This window comes from Hyla sarda, unplaced genomic scaffold (assembly GCF_029499605.1).
Source record: "Hyla sarda isolate aHylSar1 unplaced genomic scaffold, aHylSar1.hap1 scaffold_2350, whole genome shotgun sequence".
NCBI lineage: Eukaryota > Metazoa > Chordata > Amphibia > Anura > Hylidae > Hyla > Hyla sarda.
The window spans coordinates 8237-34558 of NW_026609033.1; the positions used below are offsets into that span (position 1 = coordinate 8237).

General features: G+C 44.7%; 1 protein-coding gene across 1 annotated transcript; it reads right to left on the minus strand.

Annotated features, from left to right (window-relative positions):
- Positions 1-1615: 1615 nt before the first annotated feature.
- On the minus strand, positions 1616-25552 carry LOC130322523 (cGMP-inhibited 3',5'-cyclic phosphodiesterase 3A-like). The gene is made up of 3 exons (XM_056553088.1): positions 25445-25552; positions 11194-11393; positions 1616-1879 (listed from the first exon to the last, which is right to left on the minus strand). The coding sequence occupies exons 2-3, from the start codon at positions 11362-11364 to the stop codon at positions 1616-1618; spliced, it is 435 nt and encodes a 144-aa protein (XP_056409063.1). The 5' UTR covers positions 11365-11393; positions 25445-25552.
- Positions 25553-26322: the final 770 nt, after the last annotated feature.

Genomic DNA, 26322 nt, shown 5'->3' on the forward strand with positions numbered 1-26322 from the left:
GAGAAAAGATGGTGGGAGGGAGAAAAGATGGAGGGACGGAGAGAGGGAGAGAGGGAGGGAGGGAGGGAGGAAAGAAAGGAAGGAGGAAAGATGGAGGAGAATGTGAGGGAAAAAAATGAAGAGGAAGAAGGGAGGCAAGATGGAGGGTGGGAGGAAGGAAGCAGAGAGGGAGAAGGGAGGAAGAGAGGGAGAAGGAAGGAAAGATGGAGGGAGGGAGGAGAATGTGAGGGAGGAAGAGGAACAAAGGAAGGAAGGAAGGAAGGAAGGAAGGAGGGAGGGAGGGAGGGAGGGAGGAGGAAATATGAAGGAAGGGAGGAAGAAAGGAAGGAGGAAAGAAAGGAAGGAGGAAAGATGGAGGAGAATGTGAGGGAGGAAGAGGAAGAAAGGAAGGAGAAAAGATGGATGAGACTGTGAGGGAGGAAGAAGGGAGGAAAAATAGAGGAAGGGAGGAAAGAAGAGAGAGAGGAGGGAGGAAATGTGAAGGGAGGGAGGAAGAAGGAAAGATGGAAGAAGGGAGGAGAATGTGAGGGAAGAGGGAGGAGGAAGGAAGAAGGGAGGAGGAAAGATGGAGGGAGGAAAGAAAGGAAGGAGGAAAGATGGAGGAGAATGTAAGGGAGGAAGAAAGGAATAAGGGAGGAGAGAGGAATGATGGATGGGGAGGAAGGAAAGAAAGAAGGAAGGCAGAAAGAAAGGAAGGAGGAAAGATGGAGGAGAATGCGAGGGTCAAAGAGGAAGAAGGGAGGAGGGAGGCAAGATGAAGGGAGGGAGATAGGAAGAAGAGAGGGAGGAAAGATGGAGGGATGGAGGAAGGAGGAAAGATGGAAGGAGGGAGGAGAATGTGAGGGAGGAAGAGGAAAGAAGGAAAGGAAGGAAGGAGGAGGAAGGAAGGAAAGAAGGAAGAAAGGAAGGAGGAAAGAAAGGAAGGAAGGAGGAAAGAAAGGAAGGAAAGATGGAAAGATGGAAAGAATGGAGGAGAATGTGAGGGAGGAAGAGGAAGAAAGGAAGGAAGAAGAGAGGAGGCAGGAAAGATGGAGGGAAGGAGGAAAGATGGAAGGAGAAAGGAGCATGTAGGAGGAAGAGGACGAAGGAAAGGAGGAGGAAGGAAAGAAAGAAGAAAGGAAGGAAGGAAAGGAGGAGGAGGGGAGAATGTGAGGGAGGAAGTGGGAAAAAAGGAGGGAGGAAGGAATAGGAGGAGAATGTGAGGGAGGAAGAAGAAGAAGGGAAGGAAGGAAAGATGCAGGAGGAAGAAAAGATGGAGGATATTGTGAGGGAGGGAGGAAGGAAGGAAGGAAGGAGGAGGAGAATGTGAGGGAGGAAGAGGATGGCAGGAAGAGGAAGAAAGGAAGGAAAGAAGGAGGAGAAGGTGAAGGAGGAAGAGGAAGAAGGAAAGGAAGGAAGGCGGAAAGATGGAGGGAAGAAGGAAAGATGGAGGAGGAAAAGAATGCGAGGGAGGAAGAAAGGAAGGAGATTAAAGGAAGAAAAAAAGGGATAAAATGAAAGGATGGAGAATGGCAAAAAGATAGAGGAAGGAAGATGGGGGGAAAGTCTTGGAAGAAGAAGGATAGAAAGGAGTAAGACGAGGAAGGAAATAATGTGGAGGCTGTGACCCCATAAATCATCTCAGGAATGACCCCAGGAATGACCCCCCCCCCCAGGCGGAGGACTTCTCACTGACCTTTGCATTGAACTCCGCCAGGAAATCGAAATGCTTCTTGAGGTCGGTGGCGAGGATAGCCTCGATCACCAGGAAGCGGAACCTCTTGAACTCCATGTGGTCTAAGTTGACTAAGAAGTTATATTCCGGCCGGGAGAGGAAGAGGTTCCAGGCGGAGGCGGCGTGGTGATTCTCCAGGACCGAGCGGTCATTATACAGCACTGCCTGAGGAAAGAGGGGGCGCCACTCACTGACTGTGCACAGGTATATAGCGTATACACCGCCGCATATAAACTATAACCCCCATATAACACTATAACTCCTCCCATAACAATATATACTATAACTCCTCCCATATAACATTATACACTATAACTCCTCCCATATAACAATTTACACTATAACTCCTCTCATATAACATTATACACTATAACTCCTCCCATATAACAATATACACTATAACTCCTCCCATATAACAATATACACTATAACTCCTCCCATATAACAATTTACACTATAACTCCTCCCATATAACATTATACACTATAGCTCCTCCCATATAACAATATATACTATAACTCCTCCCATATAACAATTTACACTATAACTCCTCCCATATAACATTATACACTATAGCTCCTCCCATATAACAATATATACTATAACTCCTCCCATATAACAATATATACTATAACTCCTCCCATATAACATTATACACTATAACTCCTCCCATATAACATTATACACTATAGCTCCTCCCATATAACAATATACACTATAACTCCTCTCATATAACATTATACACTATAACTCCTCCCATATAACAATATACACTATAGCTCCTCCCATATAACAATATACACTATAACTCCTCCCATATAACAATATATACTATAACTCCTCCCATATAACATTATACACTATAGCTCCTCCCATATAACATTATACACTATAGCTCCTCCCATATAACAATATACACTATAGCTCCTCCCATATAACATTATACACTATAGCTCCTCCCATATAACAATATACACTATAGCTCCTCCCATATAACATTATACACTATAGCTCCTCCCATATAACAATATACACTATAGCTCCTCCCATATAACAATATACACTATAGCTCCTCCCATATAACAATATATACTATAACTCCTCCCATATAACAATTTACACTATAACTCCTCCCATATAACAATATACACTATAACTCCTCCCATATAACAATTTACACTATAACTCCTCCCATATAACATTATACACTATAGCTCCTCCCATATAACAATATATACTATAACTCCTCCCATATAACAATTTACACTATAACTCCTCCCATATAACATTATACACTATAGCTCCTCCCATATAACAATATATACTATAACTCCTCCCATATAACAATATATACTATAACTCCTCCCATATAACATTATACACTATAACTCCTCCCATATAACATTATACACTATAGCTCCTCCCATATAACAATATACACTATAACTCCTCTCATATAACATTATACACTATAACTCCTCCCATATAACAATATACACTATAGCTCCTCCCATATAACAATATACACTATAACTCCTCCCATATAACAATATATACTATAACTCCTCCCATATAACATTATACACTATAACTCCTCCCATATAACAATATACACTATAGCTCCTCCCATATAACAATATACACTATAGCTCCTCCCATATAACATTATACACTATAGCCCCTCCCATATAACAATATACACTATAGCTCCTCCCATATAACATTATACACTATAGCTCCTCCCATATAACAATATACACTATAGCTCCTCCCATATAACAATATACACTATAGCTCCTCCCATATAACAATATATACTATAACTCCTTCCATATAACATTATACACTATAACTCCTCCCATATAACATTATACACTATAGCTCCTCCCATATAACAATATATACTATAACTCCTCCCATATAACAATATACACTATAACTCCTCCCATATAACAATTTACACTATAACTCCTCTCATATAACATTATACACTATAACTCCTCCCATATAACAATATACACTATAACTCCTCCCATATAACAATATATACTATAACTCCTCCCATATAACATTATACACTATAACTCCTCCCATATAACAATATACACTATAGCTCCTCCCATATAACAATATACACTATAGCTCCTCCCATATAACATTATACACTATAGCTCCTCCCATATAACAATATACACTATAGCTCCTCCCATATAACATTATACACTATAGCTCCTCCCATATAACAATATACACTATAGCTCCTCCCATATAACATTATACACTGTAGCTCCTCCCATATAACAATATACACTGTAGCTCCTCCCATATAACAATATACACTGTAGCTCCTCCCATATAACAATATACACTATAGCTCCTCCCATATAACATTATACACTATAGCTCCTCCCATATAACATTATACACTATAACTCCTCCCATATAACAATATACACTATAGCTCCTCCCATATAACAATATACACTATAGCTCCTCCCATATAACATTATACACTATAGCTCCTCCCATATAACATTATACACTATAGCTCCTCCCATATAACATTATACACTATAGCTCCTCCCATATGACAATATACAATATAGCTCCTCTCATATATGGGAGGAGTTATAGTGTATATTGTTATAACAATATACACTACAGCTCCTCCCATGTTATTCTCTATAGCTCCTCCCATGTTATTCTCTATAGCTCCTCCCATGTTATTCTCTATAGCTCCTCCCATGTTATTCTCTATAGCTCCTCCCATGTTATACTCTATAGCTCCTCCCACATATAATACACAATATATTCTTAATTCACACTACAGATGTACAGCAGCCTCACTCCGACCCTACAAGGGAAATCCTCCGAGGTGATAGCAGCAGTGCCGGTCCTAGTGTGGTGCCCTCTGTATAGTCTTAGAGGGGCAGTGCCGGTCCTAGTGTGGTGCCCACTGTATAGTCTTAGAGGGGCAGTGCCGGTCCTAGTGTGGTGCCCACTGTATAGTCTTAGAGGGGCAGTGCCGGTCCTAGTGTGGTGCCCACTGTATAGTCTTAGAGGGGCAGTGCCGGTCCTAGTGTGGTGCCCACTGTATAGTCTTAGAGGGGCAGTGCCGGTCCTAGTGTGGTGCCCTCTGTACAGTCTTAGAGGGGCAGTGCCGGTCCTAGTGTGGTGCCCTCTGTATAGTCTTAGAGGGGCAGTGCCGGTCCTAGTGTGGTGCCCACTGTATAGTCTTAGAGGGGCAGTGCCGGTCCTAGTGTGGTGCCCACTGTATAGTCTTAGAGGGGCAGTGCCGGTCCTAGTGTGGTGCCCACTGTATAGTCTTAGAGGGGCAGTGCCGGTCCTAGTGTGGTGCCCACTGTATAGTCTTAGAGGGGCAGTGCCGGTCCTAGTGTGGTGCCCACTGTATAGTCTTAGAGGGGCAGTGCCGGTCCTAGTGTGGTGCCCACTGTATAGTCTTAGAGGGGCAGTGCCGGTCCTAGTGTGGTGCCCTCTGTATAGTCTTAGAGGGGCAGTGCCGGTCCTAGTGTGGTGCCCAGTGTATAGTCTTAGAGGGGCAGTGCCGGTCCTAGTGTGGTGCCCACTGTATAGTCTTAGAGGGGCAGTGCCGGTCCTAGTGTGGTGCCCTCTGTATAGTCTTAGAGGGGCAGTGCCGGTCCTAGTGTGGTGCCCACTGTATAGTCTTAGAGGGGCAGTGCTGGTCCTAGTGTGGTGCCCTCTGTATAGTCTTAGAGGGGCAGTGCCAGTCCTAGTGTGGTGCCCACTGTATAGTCTTAGAGGGGCAGTGCCGGTCCTAGTGTGGTGCCCACTGTATAGTCTTAGAGGGGCAGTGCCGGTCCTAGTGTGGTGCCCACTGTACAGTCTTAAAGGGGCAGTGCCGGTCCTAGTGTGGTGCCCTCTGTATAGTCTTAGAGGGGCAGTGCCGGTCCTAGTGTGGTGCCCACTGTACAGTCTTAGAGGGGCAGTGCCGGTCCTAGTGTGGTGCCCTCTGTATAGTCTTAGAGGGGCAGTGCCGGTCCTAGTGTGGTGCCCACTGTACAGTCTTAGAGGGGCAGTGCCGGTCCTAGTGTGGTGCCCTCTGTATAGTCTTAGAGGGGCAGTGTCGGTCCTAGTGTGGTGCCCTCTGTATAGTCTTAGAGGGGCAGTGCCGGTCCTAGTGTGGTGCCCTCTGAATAGTCTTAGAGGGGCAGTGCCGGTCCTAGTGTGGTGCCCTCTGTATAGTCTTAGAGGGGCAGTGCCGGTCCTAGTGTGGTGCCCTCTGTATAGTCTTAGAGGGGCAGTGCCGGTCCTAGTGTGGTGCCCTATGTATAGTCTTAGAGGGGCAGTGCCGGTCCTAGTGTGGTGCCCTCTGTATAGTCTTAGAGGGGCAGTGCCGGTCCTAGTGTGGTGCCCTCTGTATAGTCTTAGAGGGGCAGTGCCGGTCCTAGTGTGGTGCCCACTGTATAGTCTTAGAGGGGCAGTGCCGGTCCTAGTGTGGTGCCCTCTGTATAGTCTTAGAGGGGCAGTGCCGGTCCTAGTGTGGTGCCACTGTATAGTCTTAGAGGGGCTGTGCCGGTCCTAGTGTGGTGCCCTCTGTATAGTCTTAGAGGGGCAGTGCCGGTCCTAGTGTGGTGCCCACTGTATAGTCTTAGAGGGGCAGTGCCGGTCCTAGTGTGGTGCCCACTGTATAGTCTTAGAGGGGCAGTGCCGGTCCTAGTGTGGTGCCCTCTGTATAGTCTTAGAGGGGCAGTGCCGGTCCTAGTGTGGTGCCCACTGTATAGTCTTAGAGGGGCAGTGCCGGTCCTAGTGTGGTGCCCACTGTATAGTCTTAGAGGGGCAGTGCCGGTCCTAGTGTGGTGCCCTCTGTATAGTCTTAGAGGGGCAGTGCCGGTCCTAGTGTGGTGCCCACTGTATAGTCTTAGAGGGGCAGTGCTGGTCCTAGTGTGGTGCCCTCTGTATAGTCTTAGAGGGGCAGTGCCAGTCCTAGTGTGGTGCCCACTGTATAGTCTTAGAGGGGCAGTGCCGGTCCTAGTGTGGTGCCCACTGTATAGTCTTAGAGGGGCAGTGCCGGTCCTAGTGTGGTGCCCACTGTACAGTCTTAAAGGGGCAGTGCCGGTCCTAGTGTGGTGCCCTCTGTATAGTCTTAGAGGGGCAGTGCCGGTCCTAGTGTGGTGCCCACTGTACAGTCTTAGAGGGGCAGTGCCGGTCCTAGTGTGGTGCCCTCTGTATAGTCTTAGAGGGGCAGTGCCGGTCCTAGTGTGGTGCCCACTGTACAGTCTTAGAGGGGCAGTGCCGGTCCTAGTGTGGTGCCCTCTGTATAGTCTTAGAGGGGCAGTGTCGGTCCTAGTGTGGTGCCCTCTGTATAGTCTTAGAGGGGCAGTGCCGGTCCTAGTGTGGTGCCCTCTGAATAGTCTTAGAGGGGCAGTGCCGGTCCTAGTGTGGTGCCCTCTGTATAGTCTTAGAGGGGCAGTGCCGGTCCTAGTGTGGTGCCCTATGTATAGTCTTAGAGGGGCAGTGCCGGTCCTAGTGTGGTGCCCTCTGTATAGTCTTAGAGGGGCAGTGCCGGTCCTAGTGTGGTGCCCTCTGTATAGTCTTAGAGGGGCAGTGCCGGTCCTAGTGTGGTGCCCACTGTATAGTCTTAGAGGGGCAGTGCCGGTCCTAGTGTGGTGCCCTCTGTATAGTCTTAGAGGGGCAGTGCCGGTCCTAGTGTGGTGCCACTGTATAGTCTTAGAGGGGCTGTGCCGGTCCTAGTGTGGTGCCCTCTGTATAGTCTTAGAGGGGCAGTGCCGGTCCTAGTGTGGTGCCCACTGTATAGTCTTAGAGGGGCAGTGCCGGTCCTAGTGTGGTGCCCTCTGTACAGTCTTAGATGGGCAGTGCCGGTCCTAGTGTGGTGCCCACTGTACCGTCTTAGAGGGGCAGTGCCGGTCCTAGTGTGGTGCCCACTGTATAGTCTTAGAGGGGCAGTGCCGGTCCTAGTGTGGTGCCCACTGTATAGTCTTAGAGGGGCAGTGCCGGTCCTAGTGTGGTGCCCACTGTACAGTCTTAGAGGGGCAGTGCCGTTCCTAGAGTGGTGCCCTCTGTATAGTCTTAGAGGGGCAGTGCCGGTCCTAGAGTGGTGCCCTCTGTATAGTTTTAGAGGGGCAGTGCCGGTCCTAGTGTGGTGCCCACTGTATAGTCTTAGAGGGGCAGTGCCGGTCCTAGTGTGGTGCCCACTGTATAGTCTTAGAGGGGCAGTGCCGGTCCTAGTGTGGTGCCCACTGTATAGTCTTATAGGGGCAGTGCCGGTCCTAGTGTGGTGCCCTCTGTATAGTCTTAGAGGGGCAGTGCCGGTCCTAGTGTGGTGCCCACTGTATAGTTTTAGAGGGGCAGTGCCGGTCCTAGTGTGGTGCCCACTGTATAGTCTTAGAGGAGCAGTGCCGGTCCTAGTGTGGTGCCCTCTGTATAGTCTTAGAGGGGCAGTGCCGGTCCTAGTGTGGTGTTAACTGTACAGTCTTAGAGGGGCAGTGTCGGTCCTAGTGTGGTGCCCTCTGTATAGTCTTAGAGGGGCAGTGCCGGTCCTAGTGTGGTGCCCACTGTACACTCTTAGAGGGGCAGTGCCGGTCCTAGTGTGGTGCCCTCTGTATAGTCTTAGAGGGGCAGTGCCGGTCCTAGTGTGGTGCCCACTGTACAGTCTTAGAGGGGCAGTGCCGGTCCTAGTGTGGTGTCCACTGTATAGTCTTAGAGGGGCAGTGCCGGTCCTAGTGTGGTGCCCACTGTATAGTCTTAGAGGGGCAGTGCCGGTCCTAGTGTGGTGCCCACTGTACAGTCTTAGAGGGGCAGTGCCGGTCCTAGTGTGGTGTCCACTGTATAGTCTTAGAGGGGCAGTGCCGGTCCTAGTGTGGTGCCCTCTGTACAGTCTTAGAGGGGCAGTGCCGGTCCTAGTGTGGTGCCCACTATATAGTCTTAGAGGGGCTGTGCCGGTCCTAGTGTGGTGCCCACTGTATAGTCTTAGAGGGGCAGTGCCGGTCCTAGTGTGGTGCCCACTGTATAGTCTTAGAGGGGCAGTGCCGGTCCTAGTGTGGTGCCCACTGTATAGTCTTATAGCGGCAGTGCCGGTCCTAGTGTGGTGCCCATTGTATAGTTTTAGAGGGGCAGTGCCGGTCCTAGTGTGGTGCCCTCTGTATAGTCTTAGAGGGGCAGTGCCGTTCCTAGTGTGGTGCCCACTGTATAGTCTTAGAGGGGCAGTGCCGGTCCTAGTGTGGTGCCCTCTGTACAGTCTTAGAGGGGCAGTGCCGGTCCTAGTCTGGTGCCCACTGTACAGTCTTAGAGGGGCAGTGCCGGTCCTAGTGTGGTGCCCACTATATAGTCTTAGAGGGGCAGTGCCGGTCCTAGTGTGGTGCCCTCTGTATAGCCTTAGAGGGGCAGTGCCGTTCCTAGTGTGGTGCCCACTGTATAGTCTTAGAGGGGCAGTGCCGGTCCTAGTGTGGTGCCCACTGTATAGTCTTAGAGGGGCAGTGCCGTTCCTAGTGTGGTGCCCACTGTATAGTCTTAGAGGGGCAGTGCCGGTCCTAATGTGGTGCCCACTGTATAGTCTTAGAGGGGCAGTGCCGGTCCTAGTGTGGTGCCCACTGTATAGTCTTAGAGGGGCAGTGCCGGTCCTAGTGTGGTGCCCACTATATAGTCTTAGAGGGGCAGTGCCGGTCCTAGTGTGGTGCCCACTGTATAGTCTTAGAGGGGCAGTGCCGGTCCTAGTGTGGTGCCCACTGTACAGTCTTAGAGGGGCAGTGCCGGTCCTAGTGTGGTGCCCTCTGTATAGTCTTAGAGGGGCAGTGCCGGTCCTAGTGTGGTGCCCACTGTATAGACTTAGAGGGGCAGTGCCGGTCCTAGTGTGGTGCCCACTATATAGTCTTAGAGGGGCAGTGCCGGTCCTAGTGTGGTGCCCACTGTATAGTCTTAGAGGGGCAGTGCCGGTCCTAGTGTGGTGCCCTCTGTACAGTCTTAGAGGGGCAGTGCCGGTCCTAGTGTGGTGCCCACTGTACAGTCTTAGAGGGGCAGTGCCGGTCCTAGTGTGGTGTCCACTGTATAGTCTTAGAGGGGCAGTGCCGGTCCTAGTGTGGTGTCCACCGTATAGTCTTAGAGGGGCAGTGCCGGTCCTAGTGTGGTGCCCACTATATAGTCTTAGAGGGGCAGTGCCGGTCCTAGTGTGGTGCCCACTGTACAGTCTTAGAGGGGCAGTGCCGGTCCTAGTGTGGTGCCCTCTGTATAGTCTTAGAGGGGCAGTGCCGGTCCTAGTGTGGTGCCCACTGTACAGTCTTAGAGGGGCAGTGCCGGTCCTAGTGTGGTGCCCACTATATAGTCTTAGAGGGGCAGTGCCGGTCCTAGTGTGGTGCCCACTGTACAGTCTTAGAGGGGCAGTGCCGGTCCTAGTGTGGTGCCCACTGTACAGTCTTAGAGGGGCAGTACCGGTCCTAGTGTGGTGCCCACTGTATAGTCTTAGAGGGGCAGTGCCGTTCCTAGTGTCGTGCCCACTGTATAGTCTTAGAGGGGCAGTGCCGGTCCTAGTGTGGTGCCCACTGTATAGTCTTAGAGGGGCAGTGCCGGTCCTAGTGTGGTGCCCTCTGTATAGTCTTAGAGGGGCAGTGCCGGTCCTAGTGTGGTGCCCTCTGTATAGTCTTAGAGGGGCAGTGCCGGTCCTAGTGTGGTGCCCTCTGTACAGTCTTAGAGGGGCAGTGCCGGTTCTAGTGTGGTGCCCACTGTATAGTCTTAGAGGGGCAGTGCCGGTCCTAGTATGGTGCCCACTGTACAGTCTTAGAGGGGCAGTGCCGGTCCTAGTGTGGTGCCCTCTGTACAGTCTTAGAGGGGCAGTGCCGGTTTTAGTGTGGTGCCCACTGTACAGTCTTAGAGGGGCAGTGCCGGTCCTAGTGTGGTGCCCTCTGTATAGTCTTAGAGGGGCAGTGCCGGTCCTAGTGTGGTGTCCACCGTATAGTCTTAGAGGGGCAGTGCCGGTCCTAGTGTGGTGCCCACTGTATAGTCTTAGAGGGGCAGTGCCGGTCCTAGTGTGGTGCCCACTGTATAGTCTTAGATGGGCAGTGCCGGTCCTAGTGTGGTGCCCACTGTACAGTCTTAGATGGGCAGTGCCGGTCCTAGTGTGGTGCCCTCTGTATAGACTTAGAGGGGCAGTGCCGGTCCTAATGTGGTGCCCTCTGTATAGTCTTAGATGGGCAGTGCCGGTCCTAGTGTGGTGCCCACTGTATAGTCTTAGATGGGCAGTGCCGGTCCTAGTGTGGTGCCCACTGTATAGTCTTAGATGGGCAGTGCCGGTCCTAATGTGGTGCCCTCTGTATAGTCTTAGATGGGCAGTGCCGGTCCTAATGTGGTGCCCTCTGTATAGTCTTAGAGGGGCAGTGCCGGTCCTAGTGTGGTGCCCACTGTACACTCTTAGAGGGGCTCTGTCCAATCCTCCCTGAGGGAATAAAGTATAACCCCGGATGAATCTCCTGACTCTCGTATGTTCTTACCTGAGGAGCGTTGGTCGCCACTAGGAAGGCGTTGGTTCTTCCCGGATGGTCGTAGTCGTGCATGGCAGCCGCAACGTACAGCGCCATCAGCTCCAGGGACGGTATATGGGCGGAGAGGCAGCCGTACGTCTCCTCCGAGGGGTTATAGGTCTTAGAGAAGACGTATCCCATGTGACCATGTGTGATCCCGCTGTCCGAGTCTAAGGGGAGGACAAGACACCTCACTGTATATAGAGAGCGCCCCATAATATAACACCTTACTGTATATAGAGAGCACCCCATAATATAACACCTTACTGTATATAGAGAGCCCCCCATAATATAACACCTCACTGTATATAGAGAGCACCCCATAATATAACACCTCACTGTATATAGAGAGCCCCCCATAATATAACACATTACTGTATATAGAGAGCGTCCCCATAATATAACACCTCACTGTATATAGAGAGCACCCCATAATATAACACATTACTGTATATAGAGAGCGCCCCATAATATAACCCCTCACTGTATATAGAGAGCACCCCATAATATAACACCTCCCTGTATATAGAGAGCACCCCATAATATAACACCTCACTGTATATAGAGAGCACCCCCATAATATAACACCTCACTGTATATAGAGAGCACCCCATAATATAACACCTCACTGTATATAGAGAGAACCCCATAATATAACACCTCACTGTATATAGAGAGCACCCCATAATATAACACCTCACTGTATATAGAGAGCACCCCATAAAATAACACCTCACTGTATATAGAGAGCGCCCCATAATATAACACCTCACTGTATATAGTGCCCCCATAATATAACCCCTCACTGTATATAGAGAGCACCCCCATAATATAACACCTCACTGTATATAATGCCCCCATAATATAACCCCTCACTGTATATAGAGAGCACCCCCATAATATAAAACCTCACTGTATATAGAGAGCACCCCCATAATATAACACCTCACTGTATATAGAGAGCACCCCATAATATAACCCCTCACTGTATATAGAGATCACCCCATAATATAACACCTCACTGTATATAGAGAGCGCCCCATAATATAACACCTCACTGTATATAGAGAGCTCCCCATAATATAACACCTCACTGTATATAGAGAGCACCCCATAATATAACACCTCACTTTATATAGAGAGCAGCCCATAATATAACACCTCACTGTATATAGAGAGCACCCCATAATATAACACCTCACTGTGTATAGAGAGCACCCCATAATATAACACATTACTGTATATAGAGAGCGCCTCCATAATATAACACCTCACTGTATATAGAGAGCACCCCATAATATAACACCTCACTGTGTATAGAGAGCACCCCATAATATAACACATTACTGTATATAGAGAGCGCCTCCATAATATAACACCTCACTGTATATAGAGAGCACCCCATAATATAACACCTCACTGTATATAGAGAGCGCCCCCATAATATAACACCTCACTGTATATAGAGAGCACCCCATAATATAACCCCTCACTGTATATAGAGAGCACCCCCATAATATAACCCCTCACTGTATATAGAGAGCACCCCATAATATAACCCCTCACTGTATATAGAGAGCACCCCATAATATAACACCTCACTGTGTATAGAGAGCACCCCATAATATAACACCTCACTGTATATAGAGAGCACCCCATAATATAACCCCTCACTGTATATAGAGAGCACCCCTATAATATAACACCTCACTGTATATAGAGAGCGCCCCATAATATAACACCTCACTGTATATAGAGAGCACCCCATAATATAACACCTCACTGTATATAGAGAGCACCCCATAATATAACACCTCACTGTATATAGAGAGCACCCCATAATATAACACCTCACTGTATATAGAGAGCACCCCCATAATATAACACCTCACTGTATATAGAGAGCGCCCCATAATATAACCCCTCACTGTATATAGAGAGCACCCCCATAATATAACACCTCACTGTATATAGAGAGCACCCCCATAATATAACCCCTCACTGTATATAGAGAGCACCCCCATAATATAACACCTCACTGTATATAGAGAGCGCCCCATAATATAACACCTTACTGTATATAGAGAGCGCCCCATAATATAACCCCTCACTGTATATAGAGAGCACCCCATAATATAACACCTCACTGTATATAGAGAGCACCCCATAATATAACACCTTACTGTATATAGAGAGCGCCCCATAATATAACACCTCACTGTATATAGAGAGCGCCCCATAATATAACACCTCACTGTATATAGAGAGCACCCCATAATATAACACATTACTGTATATAGAGAGCACCCCATAATATAACACCTTACTGTATATAGAGAGCGCCCCCATAATATAACACCTCACTGTATATAGAGAGCGCCCCATAATATAACACCTCACTGTATATAGAGAGCGCCCCATAATATAACCCCTCACTGTATATAGAGAGCGCCCCATAATATAACACCTTACTGTATATAGAGAGCACCCCATAATATAACACCTCACTGTATATAGAGAGCACCCCATAATATAACACCTCACTGTATATAGAGAGCGCCGCCATAATATAACACCTTACTGTATATAGAGAGCGCCCCCATAATATAACACCTCACTGTATATAGAGAGCGCCCCCATAATATAACACCTCACTGTATATAGAGAGCCCCCCATAATATAACACCTCACTGTATATAGAGAGCGCCCCATAATATAACACCTCACTGTATATAGAGAGCACCCCATAATATAACACCTCACTGTATATAGAGAGCACCCCATAATATAACACCTCACTGTATATAGAGAGCACCCCATAATATAACACCTCACTGTATATAGAGAGCACCCCCATAATATAACATCTTACTGTATATAGAGAGCACCCCCATAATCTAACACCTCACTGTATATAGAGAGCACCCCCATAATATAACACCTCACTGTATATAGAGAGCACCCCCATAATATAACACCTCACTGTATATAGAGAGCACCCCCATAATATAACACATTACTGTATATAGAGAGCACCCCCATAATATAACACATTACTGTATATAGAGAGCACCCCATAATATAACACCTCACTGTATATAGAGAGCGCCCCATAATATAACACCTCACTGTATATAGAGAGCACCCCATAATATAACACATTACTGTATATAGAGAGCACCCCCATAATATAACACCTTACTGTATATAGAGAGCACCCCATAATATAACCCCTCACTGTATATAGAGAGCACCCCATAATATAACACCTCACTGTATATAGAGAGCACCCCCATAATATAACACATTACTGTATATAGAGAGCACCCCCATAATATAACACATTACTGTATATAGAGAGCACCCCATAATATAACCCCTCACTGTATATAGAGAGCACCCCATAATATAACACCTCACTGTATATAGAGAGCACCCCCATAATATAACACCTTACTGTATATAGAGAGCGCCCCATAATATAACACCTTACTGTATATAGAGAGCGCCCCATAATATAACACCTCACTGTGTATAGAGAGCACCCCATAATATAACACATTACTGTATATAGAGAGCGCCCCATAATATAACACCTCACTGTATATAGAGAGCACCCCATAATAAAACACCTCACTGTATATAGAGAGCACCCCATAATATAACACCTCACTGTATATAGAGAGCACCCCCATAATATAACACCTCACTGTATATAGAGAGCACCCCCATAATATAATACATTACTGTATATAGAGAGCACCCCCATAATATAACACCTCACTGTATATAGAGAGCACCCCCATAATATAACACCTCACTGTTTATAGAGAGCGCCCCATAATATAACACCTCACTGTATATAGAGAGCACCCCATAATATAACACCTCACTGTATATAGAGAGCACCCCCATAATATAACACATTACTGTATATAGAGAGCGCCCCATAATATAACACATTACTGTATATAGAGAGCACCCCATAATATAACACCTCACTGTATATAGAGAGCGCCCCATAATATAACACCTCACTGTATATAGAGTGCACCCCCATAATATAACCCCTCACTGTATATAGAGAGCACCCCATAATATAACACCTCACTTTATATAGAGAGCACCCCCATAATATAACACCTCCCTGTATATAGAGAGCACCCCATAATATAACCCCTCACTGTATATAGAGAGCACCCCATAATATAACACCTCACTGTATATAGAGAGCGCCCCCAAAATATAACCCCTCACTGTATATAGAGAGCGCCCCCATAATATAACACCTTACTGTATATAGAGAGCACCCCATAATATAACCCCTCACTGTATATAGAGAGCGCCCCCATAATATAACCCATCACTGTATATAGAGAGCGCCCCATAATATAACACCTCACTGTATATAGAGAGCACCCCATAATATAACACCTCACTGTATATAGAGAGCACCCCATAATATAACACCTCACTGTATATAGAGAGCGCCCCCATAATATAACACCTCACTGTATATAGAGAGCACCTCATAATATAACACCTCACTGTGTATAGAGAGCACCCCCATAATATAACACCTCACTGTATATAGAGAGCACCCCCATAATATAACACATTACTGTATATAGAGAGCACCCCATAATATAACACCTCCCTGTATATAGAGAGCGCCCCATAATATAACCCCTCACTGTATATAGAGATCACCCCATAATATAACACCTCACTGTATATAGAGAGCGCCCCATAATATAACACCTCACTGTATATAGAAAGCGCCCCCATAATATAACACCTCACTGTATATAGAGAGCACCCCATAATATAACCCCTCACTGTATATAGAGAGCAAACCATAATATAACACCTCACTGTATATAGAGAGCACCCCATAATATAACACCTCACTGTGTATAGAGAGCACCCCATAATATAACACCTCACTGTATATAGAGAGCACCCCATAATATTACACCTCACTGTATATAGAGAGCACCCCATAATATAACACCTTACTGTATATAGAGAGCACCCCCATAATATAACCCCTCACTGTATATAGAGAGCGCCCCATAATATAACACCTCACTGTATATAGAGAGCACCCCATAATATAACACCTCACTGTATATAGAGAGCACCCCATAATATAACACATTACTGTATATAGAGAGCGCCCCCATAATATAACACATTACTGTATATAGAGAGCGCCCCATAATATAACACCTCACTGTATATAGAGAGCGCCCCATAATATAACACCTCACTGTATATAGAGAGCACCCCATAATATAACACCTCACTGTATATAGAGAGCACCCCATAATATAACACATTACTGTATATAGAGAGCACCCCCATAATATAACACATTACTGTATATAGAGAGCACCCCATAATATAACACATTACTGTATATAGAGAGCGCCCCATAATATAACACCTCACTGTATATAGAGAGCACCCCCATAATATAACACATTACTGTATATAGAGAGCGCCCCATAATATAACACCTCACTGTATATAGAGAGCGCCCCCATAATATAACACTTTACTGTATATAGAGAGCACCCCATAATATAACACCTCACTGTATATAGAGAGCACCCCCATAATATAACACCTCACTGTATATAGAGAGCACCCCCATAATATAACACCTCACTGTATATAGAGAGCACCCCCATAATATAACCCCTCACTGTATATAGAGAGCACCCCATAATATAACACCTTACTGTATATAGAGAGCGCCCCCATAATATAACACCTCACTGTATATAGAGAGCACCCCATAATATAACACCTCACAGTATATAGAGAGCACCCCCATAATATAACACCTCACTGTATATAGAGAGTACCCCATAATATAACACATTACTGTATATAGAGAGCACCCCCATAATATAACCCCTCACTGTATATAGAGAGCGCCCCATAATATAACACATTACTGTATATAGAGAGCACCCCCATAATATAACCCCTCACTGTATATAGAGAGCGCCCCATAATATAACACCTCACTGTATATAGAGAGCACCCCCATAATATAACCCCTCACTGTATATAGAGAGCACCCCATAATATAACCCCTCACTGTATATAGAGAGCACCCCCATAATATAACCCCTCACTGTATATAGAGAGCACCCCATAATATAACACCTCACTGTATATAGAGAGCACCCCATAATATAACACCTCCCAGTATATAGAGAGCACCCCATAATATAACACCTCACTGTATATAGAGAGCACCCCATAATATAACACCTCACTGTATATAGAGAGCACCCCATAATATAACACCTCAATGTATATAGAGAGCACCCCATAATATAACACCTCACTGTATATAGAGAGCACCCCATAATATAACACCTCACTGTATATAGAGAGCACCCCACAATATAACACCTCACTGTATATAGAGAGCACCCCCATAATATAACACATTACTGTATATAGAGAGCACCCAATACTATAACACCTCACTGTATATAGAGAGCGCCCCATAATATAACACCTTACTGTATATAGAGAGCACCCCATAATATAAGACCTCACTGTATATAGAGTGCACCCCCATAATATAACCCCTCACTGTATATAGAGTGCACCCCCATAATATAAGACCTCACTGTATATAGAGTGCACCCCCATAATATAACCCCTCACTGTATATAGAGAGCACCCCATAATATAACCCCTCACTGTATATAGAGAGCACCCCATAATATAACCCCTCACTGTATATAGTAAGCACCCCATAATATAACCCCTCACTGTATATAGAGAGCACCCCATAATATAACCCCTCACTGTATATAGAGAGCGCCCCCATAATATAACACCTCACTGTATATAGAGAGCGCCGCCATAATATAACACCTTACTGTATATAGAGAGCACCCCATAATATAACACCTCACTGTATATAGAGAGCACCCCATAATATAACACCTTACTGTATATAGAGAGCACCCCATAATATAACACCTCACTGTATATAGAGAGCACCCCATAATATAACACCTCACTGTATATAGAGAGCACCCCATAATATAACCCCTCACTGTATATAGAGTGCACCCCCATAATATAACCCCTCACTGTATATAGAGAGCACCCCATAATATAACCCCTCACTGTATATAGAGTGCACCCCCATAATATAACACCTCACTGTATATAGAGAGCACCCCATAATATAACCCCTCACTGTATATAGAGTGCACCCCCATAATATAACACCTCACTGTATATAGAGAGCGCCCCCATAATATAACACCTCACTGTATATAGGGAGCACCCCCATAATATAACCCCTCACTGTATATAGAGAGCGCCCCTGAATATAACACCTCACTGTATATAGAGTGCACCCCCATAATATAACACCTCACTGTATATAGAGAGCACCCCATAATATAACCCCTCACTGTATATAGAGTGCACCCCCATAATATAACACCTCATTGTATATAGAGAGCGCCCCCATAATATAACACCTCACTGTATATAGGGAGCACCCCCATAATATAACCCCTCACTGTATATAGAGAGCGCCCCTGAATATAACACCTCACTGTATATAGAGAGCACCCCATAATATAACATCTTACTGTATATAGAGAGCACCCCATAATATAACCCCTCACTGTATATAGAGAGCACCCCCATAATATAACACATTACTGTATTTAGAGAGCGCCCCATAATATAACACCTCACTGTATATAGAGAGCGCCCCATAATATAACACCTTACTGTATATAGAGAGCACCCCCATAATATAACACCTCACTGTATATAGAGAGCACCCCATAATATAACACCTCACTGTGTATAGTGCCCCCATAATATAACACCTCACTGTATATAGAGAGCACCCCATAATATAACCCCTCACTGTATATAGAGAGCACCCCATAATATAACACCTCACTGTGTATAGTGCCCCCATAATATAACACCTCACTGTATATAGAGAGCACCCCATAATATAACACCTCACTGTGTAAAGTGCCCCCATAATATAACACCTCACTGTATATAGAGAGCACCCCATAATATAACCCCTCACTGTATATAGAGAGCACCCCATAATATAACACCTCACTGTATATAGAGAGCACCCCCATAATATAACACCTCACTGTATATAGAGAGCACCCCCATAATATAACACATTACTGTATATAGAGAGCACCCCCATAATATAACACATTACTGTATATAGAGAGCACCCCATAATATAACACCTCGCTGTATATAGAGAGCACCCCCATAATATAACACCTTACTGTATATAGAGAGCGCCCCATAATATAACCCCTCACTGTATATAGAGAGCACCCCATAATATAACACCTCACTGTATATAGAGAGCACCCCATAATATAACCCCTCACTGTATATAGAGAGCACCCCATAATATAACACCTCACTGTATTTAGAGAGCACCCCATAATATAACACCTTACTGTATATAGAGAGCGCCCCCATAATATAACACCTCACTGTATATAGAGAGCACCCCCATAATATAACACATTACTGTATATAGAGAGCACCCCCATAATATAACCCCTCACTGTATATAGAGAGCACCCCATAATATAACACCTCACTGTATATAGAGAGCACCCCATAATATAACACCTCACTGTATATAGAGAGCACCCACATAATATAACACCTCACTGTATTTAGAGAGCACCCCCATAATATAACACCTCACTGTATATAGAGAGCGCCCCCATAATATAACACCTCACTGTATATAGAGAGCACCCCCATAAAATAACCCCTCACTGTATATAGAGAGCACCCCATAATATAACACCTCACTGTATATAGAGAGCACCCCCATAATATAACACCTCACTGTATATAGAGAGCACCCCATAATATAACACCTCACTGTATATAGAGAGCACCCCCATAATATAACACCTCACTGTATATAGAGAGCACCCCATAATATAACACCTCACTGTATATAGAGAGCACCCCCATAATATAACACCTCACTGTATATAGAGAGCACCCCATAATATAACACCTCACTGTATATAGAGAGCGCCCCATAATATAACACCTCACTGTATATAGAGAGCACCCCCATAAAATAACACCTCACTGTATATAGAGAGCGCCCCATAATATAACACATTACTGTATATAGAGAGCACCCCATAATATAACACCTCACTGTATATAGAGAGCACCCCATAATATAACACCTCACTGTATATAGTGCCCCCATAATATAACCCTTCACTGTATATAGAGAGCACCCCATAATACAACCTCTCACTGTATATAGAGAGCACCCCATAATATAACACCTCACTGTATATAAAGAGCACCCCCATAATATAACACCTCACTGTATATAGAGAGCACCCCATAATATAACACCTCACTGTATATAGAGAGCGCCCCCATAATATAACACCTCACTGTATATAGAGAGCACCCCATAATATAACACCTCACTGTATATAGAGAGCACCCCATAATATGACACCTTACTGTATATAGAGAGCACCCCATAATATAACCCCTCACTGTATATAGAGAGCACCCCCATAATATAACACCTCACTGTATATAGAGAGCACCCCCATAATATAACACCTCAATGTATATAGAGAGCACCCCCATAATATAACACCTCACTGTATATAGAGAGCACCCCATAATATAACACATTACTGTATATAGAGAGCACCCCCATAATATAACACCTTACTGTATATAGAGAGCACTCCATAATATAACACATTACTGTATATAGAGAGCACCCCCATAATACAACCCCTCACTGTATATAGAGAGCACCCCATAATATAACACCTCACTGTATATAGAGAACACCCCCATAATATAACACCTCACTGTATATAGAGAGCACCCCCATAATATAACCCCTCACTGTATATAGAGAGCACCCCATAATATAACCCCTCACTGTATATAGAGAGCACCCCATAATATAAGACATTACTGTATATAGAGAGCACCCCCATAATATAACCCCTCACTGTATATAGAGAGCACCCCATAATATAACACCTCACTGTATATAGAGAGCACCCCATAATATAACACCTCACTGTATATAGAGAGCACCCAATAATATAACACCTCCCTGTATATAGAGAGCACCCCATAATATAACACCTCACTGTATATAGAGAGCACCCCCATAATATAACACCTCACTGTATATAGAGAGCACCCCCATAATATAACACCTCACTGTATATAGAGAGCACCCCATAATATAACACCTTACTGTATATAGAGAGCACCCCATAATATAACACCTCACTGTATATAGAGAGCGCCCCATAATATAACACATTACTGTATATAGAGAGCACCCCATAATATAACACCTCACTGTATATAGAGAGCGCCCCATAATATAACCCATCACTGTATATAGAGAGCGCCCCCATAATATAACACCTCACTGTATATAGAGAGCACCCCCATAATATAACCCCTCACTGTACATAGAGAGTGCCCCATAATATAACCCCTCACTGTATATAGAGAGCACCCCATAATATAACCCATCACTGTATATAGAGAGCGCCCCATAATATAACACCTTATTGTATATAGAGAGCGCCCCATAATATAACACCTCACTGTATATAGAGAGCACCCCCATAATATAACACATTACTGTATATAGAGAGCACCCCACAATATAACCCCTCACTGTATATAGAGAGCGCCCCATAATATAACACCTCACAGTATATAGAGAGCACCCCCATAATATAACACCTCACTGTATATAGAGAGCACCCCCATAATATAACACCTCACTGTATATAGAGAGCGCCCCATAATATAACACCTCACTGTATATAGAGAGCACCCCCATAATATAACACCTCACTGTATATAGAGAGCACCCCATAATATAACACCTCACTGTATATAGAGAGCACCCCCATAATATAACACCTCACTGTATATAGAGAGCACCCCCATAATATAACACCTCACTGTATATAGAGAGCACCCCATAATATAACACCTCACTGTATATAGAGAGCACCCCCATAATATAACACCTCACTGTATATAGAGAGCACCCCCATAATATAACACCTCACTGTATATAGAGAGCACCCCATAATATAACACCTCACTGTATATAGAGAGCACCCAATAATATAACACCTCCCTGTATATAGAGAGCACCCCATAATATAACACCTCACTGTATATAGAGAGCACCCCCATAATATAACACCTCACTGTATATAGAGAGCACCCCATAATCTAACACCTCACTGTATATAGAGAGCACCCCATAATATAACACCTCACTGTATATAGAGAGCACCCCCATAATATAACACCTCACTGTATATAGAGAGCACCCCATAATATAACACCTCACTGTATATAGAGAGCACCCCCATAATATAACCCCTCACTGTATATAGAGAGCACCCCCATAATATAACACCTCCCTGTATATAGAGAGCGCCCCATAATATAACACATTACTGTATATAGAGAGCACCCCCATAATATAACACATTACTGTATATAGAGAGCGCCCCATAATATAACACCTCACTGTATATAGAGAGAACCCCATAATATAACACCTCACTGTATATAGAGAGCGCCCCATAATATAACCCATCACTGTATATAGAGAGCGCCCCCATAATATAACACCTCACTGTATATAGAGAGCACCCCCATAATATAACACATTACTGTATATAGAGAGCGCCCCATAATATAACACCTCACTGTATATAGAGACCACCCCATAATATAACACATTACTGTATATAGAGAGCACCCCATAATATAACACCTCACTGTATATAGAGAGCACCCCATAATATAACACCTTACTGTATATAGAGAGCACCCCATAATATAACACCTCACTGTATATAGAGAGCACCCCATAATATAACACCTCACTGTATATACAGAGCGCCCCTATAATATAACACCTCACTGTATATAGAGAGCACCCCCATAATATAACCCCTCACTGTATATAGAGAGCACCCCCATAATATAACACCTCCCTGTATATAGAGAGCGCCCCATAATATAACACCTCACTGTATATAGAGAGCGCCCCATAATATAACACCTCACTGTATATAGAGAGCGCCCCATAATATAACACATTACTGTATATAGAGAGCACCCCCATAATATAACACCTCACTGTATATAGAGAGCACCCCATAATATAACACCTCACTGTATATAGAGAGCACCCCATAATATAACACCTCACTGTATATAGAGAGCACCCCCATAATATAACACATTACTGTATATAGAGAGCACCCCATAATATAACACCTCACTGTATATAGAGAGCGCCCCATAATATAACCCCTCACTGTATATAGAGAGCGCCCCCATAATATAACACCTCACTGTATATAGAGAGCGCCACCATAATATAACACCTTACTGTATATAGAGAGCGCCCCATAATATAACACCTCACTGTATATAGAGAGCGCCCCATAATATAACACCTCACTGTATATAGAGAGCACCCCATAATATAACACCTCACTGTATATAGAGAGCGCCCCATAATATAACACCTCACTGTATATAGAGAGCACCCCATAATATAACACCTCACTGTATATAGAGAGAACCCCATAATATAACACCTCACTGTATATAGAGAGCACCCCATAATATAACACCTCACTGTATATAGAGAGCACCCCATAATATAACACCTCACTGTATATAGAGAGCGCCCCATAATATAACCCCTCACTGTATATAGTGCCCCCATAATATAACCCCTCACTGTATACAGAGAGCGCCCCATAATATAACACCTCACTGTATATAGAGAGCACCCCATAATATAACACCTCACTGTATATAGAGAGCACCCCATAATATAACCCCTCACTGTATATAGTGCCCCCATAATATAACACCTCACTGTATATAGAGAGCACCCCATAATATAACACCTCACTGTATATAGAGAGCGCCCCATAATATAACACCTCACTGTATATAGAGAGCACCCCATAATATAACCCCTCACTGTATATAGAGAGCACCCCATAATATAACACATTACTGTATATAGAGAGCACCCCCATAATATAACACCTCACTGTATATAGTGCCCCCATAATATAACCCCTCACTGTATATAGAGAGCGCCCCATAATATAACACCTCACTGTATATAGAGAGCACCCCATAATATAACACCTCACTGTATATAGAGAGCACCCCATAATATAACCCCTCACTGTATATAGTGCCCCCATAATATAACACCTCACTGTATATAGAGAGCACCCCATAATATAACCCTTCACTGTATATAGAGAGCACCCCATAATACAACCCCTCACTGTATATAGAGAGCACCCCATAATATAACACATTACTGTATATAGAGAGCACCCCATAATATAACACCTCACTGTATATAGAGAGCGCCCCATAATATAACACCTCACTGTATATAGAGAGCACCCCATAATATAACACATTACTGTATATAGAGAGCACCCCCATAATATAACACCTCACTGTATATAGAGAGCACCCCATAATATAACACCTCACTGTATATAGAGAGCGCCCCCATAATATAACACCTCACTGTATATAGAGAGCACCCCATAATACAACCCCTCACTGTATATAGAGAGCGCCCCATAATATAACACCTCACTGTATATAGAGAGCACCCCCATTATATAACCCCTCACTGTATATAGAGATCACCCCATAATATAACCCCTCACTGTATATAGTGCCCCCATAATACAACCCCTCACTGTATATAGAGAGCGCCCCATAATATAACCCCTCACTGTATATAGAGAGCACCCCATAATATAACACCTCACTGTATATAGAGAGCACCCCATAATATAACACCTCACTGTATATAGAGAGCACCCCATAATATAACACCTCACTGTGTATAGAGAGCACCCCCATAATATAACACCTCACTGTATATAGAGAGCACCCCATAATACAACCCCTCACTGTATATAGAGAGCACCCCATAATACAACCCCTCACTGTATATAGAGAGCACCCCATAATATAACACCTCACTGTATATAGAGAGCACCCCATAATATAACCCCTCACTGTATATAGTGCCCCCATATAATTGGAGAGGTACCGGAGTCGCTGGCGGAGCTGTGGTCGGAGGCGGCGGTCTGTAGTCCTGGGATCGGTTGGGTGCTCAGATACCAGACGGCGTGCAGCACATCGGTGGCGTGGATACGGTTGTGATCTGAAAAGAAATAACGTTATCATCGTCTGTGTCCAAACTATGGGGTAAAAAGTCCCTAAATATTATGGACGAGGGCGCAGGCTGGACGTGGTGAAACACGCGGGGCTGACATCTGCGCTGTGATTGGTCAGTGGGGTCTGATACTATTATATAGCAGGATTAGATATCGTGTCTCAATTCTTCTTCCTTCTATAAGGTTTTATATATTGGAGATTCCCTAAACAATGTATAAGACCCCGATGTATAAGACCCCGATATATAAGACCCCGATGTATAAGCCCCCGATGTATAAGACCCCAATGTATAAGACCCCAATGTATAAGACCCCGATGTATAAGACCCCGATGTATAAGACCCCGATATATAAGCCCCCGATGTATAAGCCCCCGATGTATAAGACCCCGATGTATAAGACCCCGATGTATAAGACCCCGATGTATAAGACCCCGATGTAAAAGACCCCGATATATAAGACCCCAATGTATAAGACCCCGATGTATAAGCCCCCAATGTATAAGACCCCAATGTATAAGACCCCGATGTATAAGACCCCGATGTATAAGACCCCAATGTATAAGACCCCGATGTATAAGCCCCCGATGTATAAGCCCCCGATATATAAGACCCCGATGTATAAGCCCCCGATGTATAAGACCCCGATATATAAGACCCCGATGTATAAGACCCCGATGTATAAGACCCCGATATAAGACCCCGATGTATAAGACCCCGATGTATAAGACCCCGATGTATAAGACCCCGAT